Source organism: Notolepis coatsorum, assembly GCF_963971535.1.
Source record: "Notolepis coatsorum genome assembly, chromosome: 1".
Lineage (NCBI taxonomy): Eukaryota > Metazoa > Chordata > Actinopteri > Aulopiformes > Paralepididae > Notolepis > Notolepis coatsorum.
The window spans coordinates 80,149,795-80,171,432 of record NC_140165.1 but is presented as its reverse complement, the minus strand read 5'-3'; the positions used below and the strand labels follow the sequence as shown (position 1 = coordinate 80,171,432).

At 49.9% G+C, this 21,638-nt stretch overlaps 1 protein-coding gene across 1 annotated transcript in view; it reads right to left on the bottom strand.

Annotated features, from left to right (window-relative positions):
• cyp17a2 (cytochrome P450, family 17, subfamily A, polypeptide 2) overlaps positions 1–21,638 on the bottom strand; it is a gene marked incomplete at both ends in the record, with an annotated part of 69,759 nt that overhangs the window by 19,570 nt on the left and 28,551 nt on the right. The window contains 2 exons of the mRNA XM_084327737.1: positions 8,429–8,532; positions 9,509–9,678. Coding sequence (XP_084183863.1) covers positions 8,429–8,532; positions 9,509–9,678 — 274 coding nt within the window. The remainder of the gene's footprint in view (positions 1–8,428; positions 8,533–9,508; positions 9,679–21,638) is intronic.

Here is a 21,638-nt window from a genome sequence, read left to right as displayed (position 1 = left end):
CCTGGTAGGGATGCTGGGAGCGCAACGAGAAAAGGGTATGCACGAGCTATACGCCAACTCTAACGTCGAGAGGATTTTAGAGAAGCTGCCGCCCGCCAGACAAGAGCGCTTTAGGCGGCAAAGAGACCACCGTGATCCTAACGGTCCCGAACCATCCCTCCTCGATTTAGCCGACTTCCTGACGAGAGAAGTCAGCAGCCTACGCTTGGATACATTCGTGCGGAGCACACCAAGCTCCAGAGAGGGACCTAGGAGAGTAAACGATGGAAGAAGATCAGTGACTGTCATGCACCAATCAGAATCAGTACCGAGCAGTAAGAACCACAGTACCCCCTCGAGAAAAGAGAAGTGGAAGATGGTGTGCCCGTACTGCGAGAAGGAACACTGGCTGTCACAATGTGACCTGTTCAAGAAGATGAATGCAGAAGAAGTGAGTCAATGGATAAAGTCCAACAGGCGCTGTTACCGATGTGCGCGCAGTCACATGGCAGCCGAGTGCCGCCTAAAGAAGAGGTGCAGTCGGTGTGACGGAGCCCACCTAGATGTCCTACACGACAGTAACAGAAGAAAGCCTGCACCTGCACCATCGAGCAGCACAAAGGCAAGTGTCATGTACATTGACCCCGCCAGCAGCAGCGGCGCCCAGGTGCTCTTAAAGGTAGTCCGTGTAACATTGAGCCACCAAGATAAAGTCATGGACACTTACGCCGTCCTTGATGACGGGTCAGAGAAGACCCTTCTCCTCGCATCCGCTGCGGCCCAGCTGGGACTGCGGGGGAGCGAGAACCAGATGACGATTCGGACAATAAGAAGAGATTTAAAGACGATAAAAGGCGAGAATGTCTCCTTCACTATCGCAGCAAGCGGGCAGCCAGAGAGACGGTATAGGATTACAAATGCTTTCATCAGCCAAGAAATAGGACTATCACAGTACACCTACCCCATCGCCAAGCTGATGGATAAATATGTGCACCTGCGTCAACTACCTATCCCGCTCATAGACGGCGCCACCCCGACCCTGCTGATAGGCTCCGACCATGCAGACCTCATAGTCCCGATAGACCGGGTCCATACAGGACCCAGAGGCTGTCCTGCAGCAGTCGAGACCCGCCTAGGATGGACACTACAAGGCCCCCTCGCTAAATCTCTCAACCGAACAGCAGCCACTAGCTGCCTCCACTCCAGAGTGACAGAAGAAGACACCACTCTCCTGCAGCATGTCGAGAGGCTATGGACACTAGAGACAATGCCCTTTAAGAACGAAAAGAAAGACATTCGTTCTAAAGAAGACATTTACGCCATAAACCTCCTCGAGCAAGGGACAAAGAGAGTCACAGTCGACGGAGTGATGAGATACGCAACTCCACTCCTGAGGCGAGAGGGAATGCCCACCTTTCACGCCACGAAAGAAGCTACGGAGCGGTATCTATTGAACACAGAGCGGCGCCTAGCCAAAGACCCCGCTCAAGAGAGTGTGTACCGCGCTGAGATTGAGAAGCTAATCACAGCGAGACACGTAATGAAGATTGACATTAAAGAGGCCGATCAGACGACCGAATCATGGTACGTGCCGCACCACAAGGTCCACCACAACGGCAAGGATCGCATTGTGTTTAACTGCAGCTACCAGATCGGATCCCAGAATCTGAATAAAGAGCTCTTGCCCGGCCCCACACTCGGCCCCTCTCTACTAGGCGTGCTACTACGCTTCCGCCAGGACAAGGTGGCTATCAGCGGGGATATCAAAGGGATGTTCCTGCAGGTGAGACTAGTGGAGGAGGATAAGCCCCTACTGCGGTTCCTATGGAGAGAGAGGATCGGAGATGAGCACCCAGCCATCTACCAATGGGAAGTCCTCCCCTTCGGAACCACATGCAGCCCGTGCTGTGCTACATTTGCACTGCAGAAACACGTCGCAGAGGACCCAGCAGCAGATGAAGAGGTCCGACACAGTGTGAAGAACAGTTTCTACGTGGACAACTGTTTACAAAGCGTTTCGACCCAAGAAGAAGCCGAGGCTCTCCTACTCAAGCTACGCGCCTCCCTGATCAAAGGCGGCTTTGATCTCAGGCAGTGGGCCAGCAGCGACCCGCAAGTATTGCGCAGCCTCTCCCCCGCGGACAAGGCAGCCAGTAGCGAGACCTGGATGGCGACCATCCCAGGAGAAGCCCAAGAAATGACACTAGGACTAGTCTGGTGCTTCAAAACAGACTCGCTCCACTATAGACACAAACCCCTGACCACGGAGCAGGGAAGGTCGACGGCGATACCGACCACCAGACGGAGTGTGTACAGAACACTCGCCAGACAATATGACCCGTTGGGATGTATTCTACCTTACACCACCAGGGCAAAGATGATTGTACGAGCACTATGGGACAAGGACCAGGGCTGGGACGACCCAATACCCGCACACCTTGCCTCCACATGGAGAGAGTGGGAGACGGAACTCCGCTCACTCCCAGGCGTCAACATACGCCGCAGCTACTTCCCACCCACAGTGAGGCCAGAGACATGCAAGATGGATCTACACGTCTTCAGCGACGCCTCCGAAGTAGCCTATGGATCTGTGGCCTACTTGCGTGCCCAAGAGAAGGGAGGAGAGATACACACCGCTTTCATCCTGGCTCGCTCAAGAATAGCCCCACGAAAGCAACAATCTATCCCGCGTCTAGAGCTCTGCGCAGCCCTAGCAGGAGCGCATCTAGCCACGTTAATCCAACGTGAACTCACCATCCCGGTGCAAAGAACAATCTTGTGGTCAGACTCTACGACAGTACTCACATGGATCAAGTCTGATTCATGCAGATACAAGGTCTTCGTGGGAGTCAGAGTCACAGAGATTCAAGAGTTAACAGAAGCAGCAAGCTGGCGGTATGTGGACACCAAACACAACCCAGCTGACGTCATCACCCGGGGAATGTCCCTAGATGACCTCACCCGTCACAACATCTACAGTGACGGACCAGAGTTCCTCAAGCTCCCGGAAGAAGAGTGGCCTACGCCCACCCCACGGGAAGCGAGTAAAGAGGAGGCTGAAAACAAGAAACCTATGTTCTGTGGATTGAGCACAGTCGCCTCCACAGACCCCAACATAGATGATTGCCTCACCCTACAGAGTGCGCAGCTAAAGACATTCCTGTGGCACCACCCAGAGATTCAGCCCACCACTGACATTTCAGCAGCTGACTACGAAGAAGCAGAACTTCTTCTACTACAACGAGCCCAGAGAGACTCGTTCCCCGATGAGCTAGACTGTCTACAGGGAGGAAAGCCCGTCCCATCAGACAGCAGACTGCTCCACCTGGCACCCGAGAGTGACGCCCATAATCTCATCAGAGTGGGTGGTCGTCTGCGGAGAGCCCCCGAGCTACCGGATGACGTTAAGTACCCGATAGTCTTGAACAGCCGACACAAGGTCACAGAGCTGATCATAAAGAAATACGACGAGGATGTGCACCACGCAGGAGCAGAGAGAGTCTTCGCGGAGATCAGACGTCGCTATTGGATACTTCAAGGGAGAGAAGCAGTGCGACGCTTCCAGCGAACCTGTCTAGACTGCCGAAAGTGGCGCGCGCAGCCCAGCATACCCCGGATGGCTGACCTACCTCCCTGTCGCCTCCGACTCGGCGACAAGCCCTTTCACTCCACAGGCGTGGACTGTTTTGGCCCGTTGTATATAAAGAAAGGAAGAGGAACCGAGAAGCGGTGGGGTATTGTATTCAAATGCATGACCACCAGAGCGATACATATCGAACTCCTTCCAACCATGAGCACAGACTCATTCCTTATGGCCTTCCGAAGATTCACATCGCGGAAAGGAAAACCGTCTACATTGTTGTCTGATCACGGGACAAACTTCAAAGGCGGAGAAAGAGAGCTGAGAGAGAGCTTTCAAGCTATGGGCCCAGAACTTAAGACCCACCTCGCTCCATCCCAGATTGACTTCCAGTTTAATCCCCCGAACGCACCCCACTTCGGTGGAACCTGGGAACGAGAAGTACGTTCTATAAAGACAGCCCTGTACGCCGTGTTTGGGGCCCAGACTGTGGCGGAAGAAGTCCTAATGACAGTCCTCACGGAGATCGAGGGAGTATTGAACTCCAAGCCCCTCGGTTACGTCTCAAGTGATGTAGCAGATGTCGACCCAGTCACCCCCAACACACTCTTGATGGGGCGGCTGGACCCCGCGCTACCCCAGACAATGTACAGGCCTGAAGAAGCGAACGGCCGAAGAATGTGGAGGTACAGTCAAGTACTGGCTGACAAGTTTTGGAATAGCTTCCTACTCCACTATCTACCGTCTCTACAGACCCGCCAGAAGTGGGTAAAAGAGAGAGACAATTTGACAGAAGGAACAGTCGTCATGATTATCGACCAGTCACTACCCAGAGCTATGTGGCCGGCTGGCCGCGTAAGCAAAGTGATCACCGGTGCCGATGGCAAGGTCCGAGCAGCTGAAGTGCTCGTCCAAGGGCGAACTTACACACGACCCGTGGCGAGGCTAATAGAACTGCCAAGACTCCCAGACACTATCGATGACGACCATGACCCCATGACTTTGTGAGTTGACTGACCCTTACAGCGGACCTTGAGTGGTAGACAGTGCGGTTAATCTGTCTCTGCTTAGCTAATTAGGTGGGACTAATTAGGGGGCGGCTGTTGTGAAGGATCAGATTAAACCGAATATATATATTTATTTATGGATATATATTTAATAGTATTTGTATATCGTTTGATATCCCTTGTATATTCTTTGTACATATACACTGAATATCCCTTTAGTCTACTACAGCCCATAATAGTTCATTCTCTCATTGGACAAGAACCTGGCGCCAGCAGACAGGCCCCTTGAGTCAAGTTCAATAGTGCCGACGAACATGTCCCAACTAGCCCCGGTTCCGCGTAGGAATACGGCTACCGAAATACGAATGGTACTATTTGTTCACCGTGCATATAAATAGGGCGCAAGTAAAGTAGAACTTTCTTTTAGTCCATTAGTCCTTTACCCTCCAACCTAGTAACAGACGTGAAGCCTCACCCACGACCCACGTGTGGTGCAGTATGGCCTATTTTGGCCCCAGAATAGGCATTGAGACCTCGTGTAAATTCATAGCTGAATTGTCATAGTTTGGCACTGTACCGTCGAGTGGGACGTATTTCTATTAAGTTAATAATAGTCTATTATGTATGGTGCATCGTTCGGTTAGAGTTCTAAAGTGAGCAGCACCCCCATCGTTTCCTCGCGTTATCTAGAGTCTTAACCAGGCTGGGCAGACCACGCGTGGTGCTTTCATCCGAGGAGTTCTGGGCGAGGACGAGTGGACCTGCACATTGGATTACCTACCCGGACGACTGCTGAGCCTATACGGCATGGAATATCTATTTGCTTTGGGTGCTTTGATTTGTGGAGCGGATAACAGCCAACGCCGGTGAGTGTTGGAATTACCCCCGAGAGGAGCCCAGGTGAGACGGCGCTCAACCCAGACCGAGGCCGCCTCGCTTCTCCTTCGTTGTGGACCTACAGCTACCGTCTACAAGAGGGCCCAAGTGTATTCATCTGTGGATCAAGATCCTGCGGGCACTGTTTTCTGTACCTGAATTCTCCCCAGGAATCGTTGGCCAGATGGGATGCAGCTGACGGCTCTCCAAACCCCCCCCCCCCCTTACTGACTTACAACCATCAGGACCCCTTTAGTATCCCGCTATAATCCTTAAGTACCATCGCTATAGTTTCCCTAAAGAACCAGGTTGTATACTTGCTTCCTGCGTAACCAGAGATTGGACATTCAGTGTTGATTTGCCTACGAATACTCATTTGCCTTACAAGTGCATTCAAATCATAAATGTAATTAAGTGAATGTTGTATATACCTTTTGCTATATTAAACCTTCGACTGTTATATTTGTGTGGACCTGGTTTCATATGTGGGAAAGTGTTCATCATACTTAGATATCGTGTACTGGATGGCCAGAAGTTAAAGTACATCAAGCGGTAGTGGTTTAATGATACCATACTTATCAATACAGTCAGGGAATTGTACCCCTCAGTTACACATACATACATACATACATACATACATACATACATACATACATACATACATACATACATACATACATACATACATACATACATACATACATACATACATACATACATACATACATACATACATACATACATACATACATACATACATACATACATACATACATACATACATACATACATACATACATACATACATACATACATACATACATACATACATACATACATACTTATTGTGGTTACAAGTTATCACATTTTTTTTTTAGATTCAAAAGTATTTTCTTTTATTTAGACTTTTGCTTAAACACATTAGACAAAATTTGTAATTTTGGAATACAGAAATTGTATTTTACATTTATTCTGAAACTATATTATGTAACTTAATTCTCACACAGTTTAAATGTTTAATCTGTAAACCTTGGAATACACACACAGACACATACACCCACCTTGGGGGCAGTTTTTTCTACAGAAACGGGAAGTCGCAGAGTCATAAATCTGCTTTTGGCAGATGGTTTTGAGCCATCTTATTGGCCCTAGTCATTCACCCGCCTCCTATGACTGCTACGGGGGTTGTCACTATCAGAATTTTCAGAGAACCTGCAGCGTTTCATTTCAGTCTACTGAGAGACATTTGAGAGAGGAGACAGCCTACAGTGTGGAGACACACAGAGCAGGGGAGAATTCTTTCTACACACCAACAGCAAACAGACAGAGAGAGGGTATTCTTAAGATACAAACATCACTTGGAAGAAAATGCACTTTCTTAAGAAATACACACTCACCATTTGAAATAAATGCACTTTCTGAAGAATAATAGATTCATACACAAAATGTATTTTACATTTGGCTTTTGGCATTAAGAAAACACACACATTTGAAATAAATGCACTTTCTGAAGAAAACACACATTGTATTTTACATTTAGCATTTGGAATACACAAAATGTATTTTATTCTGAAGATATACATATATTCTTAATTGTGTAACTTAAACCACACACATTTATTCTTAAGATTGTTGTGAAACTATATTCTGAAGATACACATAAAACATATTGTGAAGATATTGTATTTTTCTGAAAAACCTTGGAAATACATATTGTGAAGATACACATAAAACATATTGTGAAGATATATTCTTAAGACTTTTGGAATACAGAAATACATATTCTGAAAACCTTGGAATACATACAATCTGAAAATAAAAAAAACTTTTGAATCTAAAAAAAAAATTTGAATCTTTTATTTTGAAGGACTTATTTTTTTTGAAAAAAAAAAAAAACGTTTATTTTGAAAAAAATCTGAAAACTCCTCCCCTTCCGTAACCAGATGCCCCTCCCCTTCCGAAACCGGATGTCCCTCCCTCAAAACCGGATGTCCCGCCTCCTTAAACCTCTCGACCAATCAGAGAAGCCCTAGGGGGTCATAAATCATCTAAAAAGGGGGGGCGTGGCTACAATCCATCAAACTTTGATATATGCCCTTATAAGGTATGACATACCCCTAAGTCCCGCCCCCTTAAACCTCTCGACCAATCAGAAGGCTCCAAATTCCCAAAAGGGGCGTGTTTTGCATAAACTGACACATACCGCATCCCTATCCTCTCTCTATCATAACATATATGACATACAGATATACAGTACTGCTACATCTACACATTTATGACATACCAGATTTGCAAATACAGTACTGTTTGTGATACAAAAAGAGTCCAGAAAAGAGAGTATATACATTTGACGTAGAAACTGTACATTGGAGGAGGTTGGGTAGGTGGGGTTGGGTGGGTCGGGGGGACTGTACATTGGAGGTGGGGGGGGGGGGGGGGGGGGGGGGGGGTTGGGTAGGAAGGGTGGGTGGGTGGGGGACACTGTACAAGCAAAACTGTACATTGGAATATTGACAAAACCATACTTGGTAATTTACTGTACATTGAAGGGGGTTGGGTTAGGACATTTACAGGGGCCAGTTTCGAATAGCAGTCTCCCGTAGGTGTTCTTTGAGAGTGGTTTTGAAAGTAGTTAGTGATTCACATTCCTTTACAGCTTTGGGTAGGGCGTTCCACATTGATGTGGCATAATTGCGAAACGTGTTTAGTCCCTTGTTTGAGCCGAATCTGGGTTTAACATGATTTGTGGAGCTCCCTCTGGTGTTGTGGTCGTGGTATTCACTGACCACTGACTGATGGTGCTTTCAGCTGATCCTCATCAAGCCAGTTTCCGATGACTTTACCACCAGTGAGTCGTACCTGAAGGGCCGACCAAGTGCAACCCTACCTAACCCAAACATTTCTCACATCTTTCACCCTCGATGAGTTTGCATCCCTGCACATGAACACAGGCTTTTTAGTGTGTGAACTGCAGGTGTGTGTGTACCTGGTTTGAAGAGGTCAGGCTGCTCCCAGTGCTTAGGGTCATGATGTATAGACCACATATTGACCAACACACGAGTCCCACTGGTGATAGAGTGACCACCGATACTATAAGACACAGAGAGAGAGAGAGAGACTACATCACTGTATGGTAGAGAGACCACCGATACTATGAGACCGAGAGAGAGAGAGAGACTACATCACTGTATGGTAGAGAGACCACCGATACTATAAGACACAGAGAGAGAGAGACTACATATTATCACTGTTTATTACATGGCGTTTTAACATTCGCCGAAATGCTTGATTGTGATTGGTCAATAGCCCCCGACAGCGGTGAATTATTTTTCGATAACCACCGGTGATTATTGTTTTTCGCAGCTGGAGTAATCAAGCCCCACTGACACACACTGTTTCAGTGCAATTAGACACACCTGCCGGGCTGCCCGCGATAATAATAATCACTTTATTTGGGCTGACAGAGCCACAGAACAACTGTGTCTGCATTTGATCTCGTCTTGTCGATTTTGTCAAATGAATTAGGTATATTGTTAGTAAGTTAGCCATGTAATAAGCGGGATAATGTATAGCTATACTCGGTCATCATCGCAAAATAATTGACCTTCACTGACGTTTAAAACACCTCGCCGAGGCGCCTCGGTATTTTAAACTCTGTGTCGGTCAATTATTTTGCGACAATGACCTCGTAGCTATACATTATCCCTTACATAGTAGAGAGACTATAATAACAGCTATGTGCAGCATAATAACTACTATGTGCAGCATAATAACTACTATGTGCAGCATAATAACTACTATGTGCAGCATAATTACGGGGCTGGCAGGTCATATTCTCATGTGTGTGTGTGTCTGTCTGTCTGTCTGTCTGTCTGTCTGTCTGTCTGTCTGTCTGTCTGTCTGTCTGTCTGTCTGTCTGTCTGTCTGTCTGTCTGTCTGTCTGTCTGTCTGTCTGTCTGTCTGTCTGTCTGTCTGTCTGTCTGTCTGTCTGTCTGTCTGTGTGTATGTGTGTGTGTGTGTGTGTGTGTGTGTGTGTGCGTGTGTGTGTGTGTGTCTGTGTGTGTACCTGCTGTCTCTCATAGCTGTGTGAGGGATGAGGACGGGGCTGACAGGTCGTATTCTCATGCCTTCATTGATGACACTGTCCAGGTAGGGCAGACGCCCGCGGTCAGACACACACACACACCGTGCGCTACCAACACACTCGTCCAGCTCCTTCTGCACGCGCTCCTGGATCTGTGGAGGGGGGGGGGTGAGGGGGAGGGATAAGAGGATGAGATTCCTAAAGCAGGATGATCAAATCAAAGTAAATTTATTTGTAAGGCCCGACAACACACGTTAATGTCCCCATGGGCCGGACATCGAGACCCCACCAGACGGTCACTGGTGACACCACCCCCCACATCGCCAGCGTATCGGACAGGGCCTACAATAGGCCCTTCTCCACCTGGCACGCCGCTCCGAAGCGCTCCAAGGAGGCTTCCCCCCCACAATGTCGTGGGGCCAGCTGGCACAACCAAGGAGGTTGATCCCTCAATCCAGGCCGACAGGTCTTAACAAGAGCAGAACTCGACCTGCGCCCGGAGCACTGCGGACTAGACAGGCGCCAAAGGGGCTAACTGTAAGAACAGTATCCCGGCGGAAAGGGTGTTCGGTATGTCGTGCACGGGATGTAGACCAGGGGAAGACATAGTCTTATGTCCCCCAGACCCCCAGTGTACCTCATTCACAATACACCATATACATATATATACCTATATATATAAAAATATGTCTAAACATACAATTCCCCGTTGACGTGATACATAACACAAGGGGAAAAAGCCCAGGCCGTCGCCACTTCTTAAGAAGTGCAGTCCGCGGATACAAGGAAAAACACAGAACACCAAGCCAGTAGAATATAATGGCTGAGAATACACAGCATGTTATAGTCACAGCACGGGCATACTTCACTCCCCCTCCTTTTCCCCTCACGTTCACCACACGCTCCTCTTCATTCCCCTCTCCATCCACTACACACTCCTCCTCATCCTCTCCTTCTCCATCCACCCCTCCATTTACCCTTATAGGACCAGCATCACTTAACTTCACATCACCTAGCCCAGCTGCACTCCATCCCCCTGATTCACACGCGGTCAGGCACCTCACTCCTCACAGCTGCACCCTATCCCCCTCTGATGAGGTGCCTACTTCTACTCCTCAACGCTGACCAGAAGTCGTCGTGGTATTAATTACCACTACCCAGGTACGACGTCTCTACCTAAAGCTCTGCTGCAATCTACCCTTTGTATTGCCTTGCTCTAATCTGTTCTCTCCTGTGCCCCAAGGACCGCCGTCCCTGCCTGGACGTTTCCTGTCCCCGAAGAGGAACACTTGCTCACTCGCTGCAGCCCAGCAGCCCCAAGACAAGAACATAACCCCGTTCTATCCCACCCCAATTCCTGTGTTGCTCATTTCATTAAAACCCTTGAAAACGCTCCCTTCTCCTCTCCTGTGTATTCAGCAATTGGGCTGTGTTCCAGACCACATTCTCACACAGCAAGAAATGACGGGGGGTCCTATGCACTCGAAAGACAAAGGACACACACCACAAGGTCAAAACAAGCACAGCACGCACCTGTTGATGTACTGTACACCTGCCGCTGGTCACGTGCCTTTTTTTCCTTGAATGAAGGCGCAGCTCCTCTGGACGGTTCACAAAACACGTCCAAACCGCCAATGTTTACACGCAGAGATGCCCGTCAGACAGACACTGTTTCTGCTATGCCGCGTGCTGCTCCCCCGTACCTGGCGAGGGCTGGGGAACCCTCCCGTTTGTCGGGGATCCCCTCTGACGCGCCTCCCCCGGAGACGCGCCTCGTCACGTCAAGCCTGCAATTAACCCTCTGTGTGGGAGTAAAAAGCACGGAAGGCAGCACGCCAGGGCTCGAAGCCTTCCACCGACAGCGCCACAGCATACCAGCAGTCCTCAGATGAGAAACTGCCGGTCTGCTAGGAAAACTCCATCACAAGCAGCGGTCCCAAGCACTCCCTTTTCAGAACGCGCCGGGGAAGTCCTGAAAAACGACGTCGGTGGAATAGCCTTACATCTCTCACCTAACTAACTAACCAATTTTAGTTTCAACTGTCAAATGCCTGTGAGCCATTTGTTTAGCTGAAAATAATGAGGAAGGGAGAAATAGACTGCACACCTGGGCCCTCATTTATCAACAATTCTTAGAAAGTGTTCTATCTTTGTTCTTATGCACATAATTTAGAATGTGTGTACGCACAAAAGAAACTGGATTTATCACACGTGCGTACACAGGTCGTACGCACACCTGTCTTGATAAATATCACTTTGATCCTACGCTGCAGCTTGTGCACGGTTTTACGTATTTGCATACCAGAACCGCCCCGATTATCCATATATGGTAATGAAACACCCTCATGGGATGTGAAATAATGGACTGACCCGAGCAAACTCTGAGAAACTCCACGAGAGATTGTTCACAGAGGCGCTGCCGAACCAAGAAGACAACCCGTGTTATGGGATAATAAATAAAATGCTGGCGGACTTGTACATGGTGATGTCAGATATCAACGACTCCCTAAGACCATTGCTGCAATTCTGCCTGGACAGCTCAAAATACTAATAAAGACCTATATGAATTACATATAATAGCAGCCAGCCCATAGCCTACATTATGCAACAGTAACTTGCGCATATATAATAGCACATGACACAGCCCTGCAAACCCTGCACAATAAACTAACTTGATCATTAATCTAGCTGTTGTATCTTTACGCTTATGAAAACATCAAAATAATATGTATAGGAGCATGTATTTTCATTCATTTAAGACACATTTATTGCAAGGGTTTTGTAATACACATACACTCAACAAATAACCTCTGTTCTCGTTGCAATGCGTTTTTTATTCTTTCTTATACAGTAGGAAGGGGGAAGAACTATCGTGGGTGTTCATATGACTTGTATTCTGCTTACAGCTTCGGGGTTCCACTTATTACGTTTAACAATGGCAAAGCCTTTTAAATATAATCAAAACGTTCCCGTATTTCTGCAATCTATGCACAAAATAATAACGAGTTGAGTTATACGCGGAGCACAGTCAGTGCTTATTTCCGCATTGTAAACATATTCTACCACCAGGCGCCAGCTACGCATGCTCCGAGCTGTGCGTAGATATAAGCACAAAGTCAAGCACAAGTTCAAATTGATAAGTCCCACACTTTGCTTAGAAATGATCGTACGCACGGGTTACACCCATATCTGTGCGTACGCAACGTTGATAAATGAGGGCCCTGGGCTTTGGGTGGCCGGAGGTGGGCGTGGTCGGGCAAATGGAAGGTACATGTGAGAAGTTTTCATTGGACGCGCACAAGCGCTGAGTGTATCCCCATAGAGCGAAGCAGAAAAGCGTAGCCAATGAAATATAACTCACGTACATGTCTCTTGGCCAATAAGAAAACGCGCCTGTGACGTCTTCAATGGCCGGGGAAATCCTGTGTCACACTAACCTAATTTGGTGTGGGAGACAGGGAAATCCCCCCCTCCCTGTGACGAGAGAGCTCGTCAGGGAGACTGATAGGTAGAGAGGCACAACCTCTTGGTCAATCAGTTTCGTAAAGGATATAACTATATCCGGGGGGGGGGGGGGGGGTATTTGTCCACCCCCCTCACCCACCTCACCCCTGATACGACGCAATAAAAAAGCAGAGCCGTGACACCAGTTTCATAGCGCGCTACATGAAATAACATAACCCTGTAGAGTAATAGCTGTACATCCTGCATGCCAACCACAGCCGATAACCTCGTTTGTGTAAAAAAAGAACGGCTCTGGCTTATGTGTGAAAAACTTGCCACCCGCTATTTTTACCTTCACCCTTAATCAAAGAAAAATATCAGACTGAAGAGAGGGACTAAAAAAGTCCTTGGTTTACATGCTACATATGTACAACTCTGTATGCTAACAATAGCACACCAGTTTCGGACTCAAATGCTACGTTTTACCTAAAACGTATTTACATGAAACACACACAACCCTCATCATACAATGAAGCCGTCAAGTTCACTTTTACCACGTAAGAAAGAACACTGGCTTAGGTAGAGAGAAGGACGTAAGCCCTTGGCTAAGTGCTAGAACACAGGCCTTGCAAGTTATACACAACAGCAACCAAAACAAATTTCAGATAAATTTGCACAAAACTCCCAAGCAAGAACGCGACCCTATAGCATTTTTAGCTGTGGGTTTATATTGCACATGTCGCATCCCCCAAAATACAGTGAAGTAAACAGACGTTTTGTTAAACAAAAAACAGTCCCCCTTCAGGGGGCTGCAACAATGGTGGTCTCCCCGTTAACGAGGCCTCTTGCTGGCAGGGCCAGTAGTGGCGACGGCTGGAGCCCTGCTCCGGCGTTTCACCCATATCCTGCGGCCGGCCGTGGTGCAGGCTGACGACATCCTCTGCCAAAGATGACGCAGAATCAGAGTGTCCAGGGCCCGCTATCGCTAACGGTTAGCCACAGGCTAACTGCTAGCTATATCAGGCTAACGGCTAGCTACAAGCTAACGGCTAGCTACAAGCTAACGGCTAGCTACTGAAAACTGCGTAAGGTGGAGTGCAGGCCTGGTCACTCCAGATAGCCAACTGCCTAGCCCAAAGAAAGGGCAGACAACGCTCGCCTCCCTCACAGGATGGCGTTGCCAGAGATACAGTGGCGTCGGCAGCGGAGCCCCGTTTGTACGGGCCGCTGCCGCCCTAAGCTCCGGGACAAAAAACACGCAAGCTCGCATCCCTCACGGCGGGAAGCTCAACCCACTTTCTCTTTCTGATAGGCGGGGGCCAACGTCCAGTGCGGATGGCAGTAGGGCGTCCCGTCTCAGAGGTGGGACTTGAACCCAGACTCGGAGTACAGGGCTCCCAGAAAAACAAAGCACACTCTGCCCGAGGGGAGAGAGCTCTGTCTTTGTGGGGCGTCAAACAAGAACTCCCCGCCCCCTCCATGTAATCCTAATTGTCCATCGGACGCTACAGGCTAACGGCTAGCTATAAGCTAATGGCTAACTACTGTAGCTGCATCGGATGCAACAACTGACACATCCGTTTAGACCGTCCGCCCCCGCCACTCACCGCCAATTGACGTGAGCGAGCAGAGGCGGAGAGCCCAGCCGACTGCCTCCCGCGGCAATAGTATACAGCCGGAGAGCAACGCTGGCGGGGGAACTGCCTAGCGACGCGCACTCCCCTCTGGGCGCCGCTGAGGCTTACCTGCCTGCCACAAACGTGGAGCAGGAAAGCCCCACTACGCCCCGAGGAAGCCCGAATGTGAAGCGCCGGTGGAGGTCAGAATAATCCTCTAGACTAGACGACATTATTCTGTCTTTCTCCCGTGAATTAGTGAGAGAGGGAAAAACAAAAGACAATGCCAAAACAGCTCCTATAACTAACTAACTACTTCAGCACTGATCTTGAAGAGGTGCTCTACACGTACTTCTAGGTGGTGAAAGTAGGGAAGGAGCTGGTAGTATGGCCATGGCCCCGCTTACAGTATGTGTGAGCGGATGTGGGCGTGGCCAGGCAGGTGTGGAGCGTGCATGTGGTTGAACGTTTTCATGATAGCATATGATTAAAGGGACAGTTCCAATAGAGCAGAGCGCAAAGCTATATGAAATATAACTGTAGCTATGCAGGGTGTTACCATGGTGATTCTGATATAACTGTAGCTATGCAGGGCGTTACATCTGTTGACTCTGTTGGTGTGAGGCAGTATACCACACTCTATGTAGGGAAGTGGTATGAAATCACCTCTCTCTCTGTATCTCTCTCTCTGTATCTCTCTCTCTGTATCTCTCTGTATCCCTCTCTCTCTGTATCTCTATGTATCTCTCTGTATCTCTCTATGTCTCTCTTTCTGTATTTCTCTCTCTGTATATCTGTGTCTCTCTTTCTGTGTCTCTCTCTGTATCTCTCTCAGCATGTTTCCATCCAAGTCTTTTATGCTCATTGTGAATTATCACATTAGACTATTTGGATGGAAACTGCATAAAAACTCAAAAAGATTTCTTTCTTTCTTTCTTTCTGTATCTCTTTCTAAGTATCTCCCTCTCTTTCTCTGATGGGATTACGGTTACGGTTATGGTTATGGTTAGGATTGGGGTTAAGGGACCATACCAGTCTAATTTTGACTTACATGTTATGTTTGTAGGTGTATACAGTGTGTTTTAGATTACCTCAGCTTAACGACGATTCGCGATGCCAGTACGAATATATAACGACAGGTTATGTATATAACCTAGTTATATGAGTACTGGCTAAGCGTCCCGCTCTTAAGCCATACCGAGATATACCTCATCTCATGTACCTAGTGTACTCCATCAACGAATAAACCAATACACCCAGCACCTGCCAGGCCCCGCCCTACTGCCGTACTATATAGTACTGGGCGTGGCCACCACTCACTCTTCCTCGGAAAATCGTTTCCAAAGAAAAGTTTCCCCAAGGGAACTCAGGGCACGCTAAGAGCGTGACGCTTAGCCAGTACTCATATAACTAGGTTATATACATAACCTGTCGTTATATATTCGTACTGACATCGCATCCCGCTCTTAAGCCATACCGAGATATGGGGTAGAGCGGACGCGAGGCCCAACAAATGCACCCCCTGAGGACCCGTAAGCCCACATCAGGGGGAAGGGGAGTCCCGTCACCCCACCCTTCCTAATGAAGAGGGGACTGCAGTCAACTCCACCCGAGTGCGAACAAGAGGGAACTAGAACCTCTTAAACGCACAGCACAGGCGGAACCACGTGTGACACAACACATTGTGGCCCACACCCACACACGCCTGCTACCCTACCAAAGGACGGGAAGCAGGAGAGGCCACAGACCTCAGAACCGCCTGGGAGACAGAACCCCCGGTCATGTCCATGAGGTAAAACCTTACGAAGGGACCCGGTGAGGACCATGAAGCCGCAGCACAGATGTCCTCCACCGAGGCCCCACCCAGGAGAGCGGCAGAGGCCGCCACCCCACGAGTGGAGTGCGCCCTGACGCCCCCAGGGGGAGCCAGCCCGGCCAACGTAAAGCAAAGGGCAATGCCCTCGCACAACCAATGGGACAGGCGCTGTTTCGACAGTGCCTTACCAGCACGAGAGCCACCGTAACAGACAAAGAGCTGATCGGTAGCCCTGAGGCCCTGAGTATGGCTGAGGTAAACCCCCAAGCCCGGACCGGACATGACAGGTGAAGGCCCGCCTCCAACTCACTAGCGTGAGGAGGCGGATGAAACGCCTGAACCATAATATCCCTGGAGCGGTAAGCACTCCGGATATTTCTAGGCACGAAGGCTGGATTAGGCCTCAGAGTGGCACCACTATCGGAACGAAAAGACAGGCACTCTGGCCGTACCGAGAGAGCACAAAGCACACCCACGCGTTTTAGCGGAGGTGATGGCCAGCAAGAACGCAGTCTTGAACGACAGCCGTTCCAACAGCGCTTGCTCAAGAGGCTCAAACGGGGCCAAGGACAACCGACCGAGGACCAATTGAAGATCCCAGCTCGGATCCAAAGAGCGTTTCACCGGCTTAAGGCGTCAACGCCAAGCAGGAAACGCTTCACAAGAGGGTGGCCTTACACCACTCTTGGAAAATACGCCACCTACCCGCGTAACCCGCGATAGTGGAGGGAGCATGCGCGTTCCGGATGGTACCAACCACAAAAGGATCCATCCTCTCCAGACTCGCCCTCTCACCAGCAGCTGGCCCAGCACAGGGAACTAACACAGAGACCTGTGCGCTTGAGAGAGGGCCCACGATGACCAAGGAACAGGCCATGACGGGATACCAAGAGCTGGATCAGGACCGGGAACCACACAGCTGCGCCCCGGTCCGGCGCAATCAGGATCAGGGACCTGCGCTCCTCAACGTACCCGCCCCAACAACTGACCTAACAGATGTATGGGGGAAAGAATCCCAGGCGGCACGGCATCGGTCCCAGACCTGCCTGACTATGTCCGGACATAATCCCCACCCGTCAGGGTGAGGACCGCCCCACGACATTACACCTGTACCCACATTCACCCTGCTGGGGATGTGGAGAGCCCTCAGGCCGCGCAGATGGAGAACGCCCATAGCCAGCCGCCCGCCGCCCGGTGCAGACGGGGGGAGCGTACTCCTCCCTGTCTGTCGATATACGACACTGACGTGGTATTGTCCGTCCTGACTTGCCTCTCACCGGGTCTATTTCCATACTGGAATAAAACCACCTCCGTAACCTCGTCCTGGGGTGAAGAGGAGGCCAAGAGGGACCACGGAATGAGCAGATGCCCTCATACCGAGCAGGCGTATCAAGGACGGAACCTCCCGAGCGTGTCGCAACACGCTCCGAGAGGGATGCCCATAGCACTCCACCCGTTGACTGGGACGAGGAGAACTCTACTTCCAGTCTACAGCAACCCCAGGTAGGAAACCAGCCTGGCATGAGACCTGACGATCCACCTTGACCGCCAAGGACCAGAACGTCGGCAGGGCAGAATACACTTCGTAACTCCTGACGACGCAGAGGCCCCAGTGCGGCCTCCACGCACTTGGTGAAGATGCGGGGAGCCAGAGAAAAGCCGAACAGCAGCCCCTGGTACTCATACGCTAACCCTGCAAAGGAAGCGTAGGTAAGCCCTAGGACGGAAGATCGGGGATGTGAACACGCATCCTACAGGTCTATGGAGGAGAATCAGACCCCCACCTGACAGTGTTCAACAGGTAGGAGACGATCCAAAAAATGCCGAACCTTCCCATGGGACAGGTCCAACATGGGTCTGACGCCCCCCCCCCCCCCTCTCGATTTCTCAGGCACCAGAGAACACCGGGAGGAAAACGCCACGACGATGGCTTGCTTCGTCCACAGAGATCGGATCTCGTCGACCAGAGCTGTCACTGCTGGTGACCCTGACAATAGGGTCTGTACCAAACCCGAAAACGGGTGGGGTTGTGTAAATACAAGTCCCCGCCTCAGCGTTCTCTCCATCCACCTCGACATATGGTACTGCTGTAGCCATATATGATGACACTCCCAACGCACCCGCCGCCATGTGGCGCAGGTCCGCTAGGACCTGTAGACAGGCGGCCCGGTCCCACCCGCTGTGCCTAGCCAACCCTGGACCTGTGCGAGCAGAGCGTTCCGTGTCGGGACATCTGACCCTGACACTACCCACGAGGCAATCGCACCCAAGGGGGGACCCCGACAGAAAGGGCCGGTTTGATACGGGGGAAGCTGACATCAGTTCTAGGTGACAAAAGCTCCCCCACTGAACACCCCTCCAGAACATGCTGAGGAGTTGTTCTGCAGCCGGACATGCAAGGTGTGAGGCCCCCATGGGTTCCTACACACCGTAGCCCTGCAGTGATATTACTACCACCCAAATCACGCGCGCCTGCGAGACCACTGCCAATCTTTCAGGAGTGGGAGGCACCAACATGATACCTGGCCTGGCGAAGACGAGGTCGGGGAAGCCCGCACTGTGTGCCTCAAAAAGGTTTCGAGCCCCCCTGCTGACAACACTTATAGTTGACAGTCGTAACACCAGGCTCAACCAACACAGCTTATGGTGTGGGAGCCGCTTGACAGCACAACATTCTCACGGACAGACCCAGGCTCAGCCATCAACTGGGTGTCAGCCCCTGTCCCCATGAGAAACGAAAAGTGGGGCCGCACGCGCTTCAACGAAGGCACGCGGCCCGCAGCCATAGGAAACAATCAGAGCCCCTTTTCCGCTGGTGTTGGGGGAGGGAGTGATCGGAGAGCGGGCTGCTCGCGGCAGGATGGCGACGGCTTGTATATTCCAAGCCGAGCCCATCCAACATGGCCGATCCCTCGGCCGCCAAGGCTGTCGGCCTTGTGGACACCTGTCGATTCAACCCCCAGGATACCTCTGGCGGGGGAAAACATGGCCGCCTGTTGAGGGCCTCGTCATCGCCGCTGACGAGGCCGTGCTCTCTCTTCTTCTGGCTGCGCGGTGTGAGGCGGTGTGGGGCCTAAGACAAATACCGCCCGCGCTCCAGCGGAAGACCAAAATCCTGTGCGGAGAGGGGAGCCCTGAGCGGTTATAGCTTGCGGCTAGGTCAAAGCTAATAACGTCAACAACCTCGCAACAACCTCAAGGCCCCACCACCAGACACAATTTTTTGATAGAAAAAACAGCAATTCGAACACAGTTACTAATCGCTGCCAATTCCATACCGTGGCGGTACAGGCTTTAGCAGCCCACCAGCCACTCGCCGGGCCGACCCACCTCATGGCGTCGGCCGGGCGGGGCACTGTTTCAACATGTCAAAAGCAAAGGACTGATGCTAACACGGAGCACCATGAAGGGGTTAATGAATAAATGAACTAACACCACGAACATACTGTAGAATGGGCAAGCCCATGCACACAACGTTAAGGGGAGGCGGACCAGAGAGAACCAGTCCCGCATTCATTCATAATATTCACAACAGCACACCAGCCCTAGACCTCAGCCCATTTACCCATGAAGGTAAACAAAGCCCCCCCTGCACTACTCCCCCAGTAGACATCGATTGACCGTCAGCATGAATGGTTGAGAGGAGGGAAGACTGTAGTATAGACAGACATTCCCGTAGCAGAGAGACAGAACAGAAACAGTAGCCCAATATAGCATAGCGTTCGACGCTAATGTGGACAGAAAAACAGTCAGCTGAGCCACAACCCTGGCCGCCGCTAAATTCCATCCTGCAGCAGTATAGCTCTCATCAGTCCATACTGCCACCCGCCGGGCCGACTCGCTCTCAAGCATCGGCTTCCGGGTGGGACACCGTCCAACCCCGCCGGGGCACAGGATCGATGCTACCTGGCTACCTAGCCACGGCACACCCGCCCTGCACCCTGTTGTCAACCCATTTCGGGGTTCTTAGGATGGTCTTCTGGATGGTTCTTAGGGTTCCTCAGATTTGTTCTGAGCTAGGGAAGTCAGCCTTTTCCTTTGATGCCTCTAACTCATGGAATGTCCTTCAACTCACGCTAAAATTGGAGGTTCTCCCTTCCCTTGGAATGTTTAAATGTATGATTTCAGACCATTGTGTGACTACCTGTAACTGTTTTAGTTGATATTTTAAAATTATTTTTAAACGTTTTTAATTTGTTTTACTCTGGTGTTTAAATTTCTGTGAATATTGTTTTTATTATGTACTGTACAATCGTCGTTTCTGTAAATGAGGGAAACCTCAGATGCTTACGATTTTAAATAAAGGTTGAAATGAAAATGAAAAATGTACCCGTAAAAGGGTAAATAGGACTCAGCAAAACCCCCCACATTAGCTACCGACTGACTTCATCAATGAACCGGTTAAGAGGAGGGAAAAGCGGCAACATCCCACGGCGGGGAACATTAGAACAGTGCCCAGCATTTCAGCATTAGCATTAGCATTAGCGTTAGCATTAGTGTTTAGCAGCACGCTCCAGGATCGCTTGGAAACCGTCCACTTCAGGGGAACGTTCACCAAACCATCCCGCCCCTGGCGCCGACACACAACTCGGTTGTGTAACAAAGCAACCAGCATTACTAACACTAGCATCAATGCCTGATGACACAGGGCCTACCTGTGTGCGAGCCGCCCCGATAGCCAACCTCGCACGCTGTCCCTCGATCTGCTGCCACAAGACGAGGGAACATCAGAATAGACCCGACGTGTCGTTGGAACATACCCCGAAGATTCCAGGGGTAAGCAAATCTCCGTAAGCACTCAATATTATCTAAACTTTTCATATCAACTAGTTGCATAGGGTGTCTCATGCATCCGCTATGATGGAAACGAAAAAAGAGGAAGAGTGAGTGGTGGCCACACCCAGTACTATATAGTACGGCAGTAGGGCGGGGCCTGGCAGGTGCTGGGTGTATTGGTTTATTCGTTGATGGAGTACACTAGGTACATGAGATGAGGTATATCTCGGTATGGCTTAAGAGCGGGACGCAATGCCAGTACGAATATATAACTTACTAAACGCCATTCAAGCTGCCATTGTCAAAAATAGTCCATGAGACGTGAAAGTTGTTTAAAAGTCGCTAGGCAGGTATTCACCCTGTTTTACTTTCACTAACACTCTACTACAAGCCCCTCATATCGAAATTCTGCATTCAGTTGGGTGCGCTTGTTATCACCTCCCAGGTGCTCCCGGTTGAG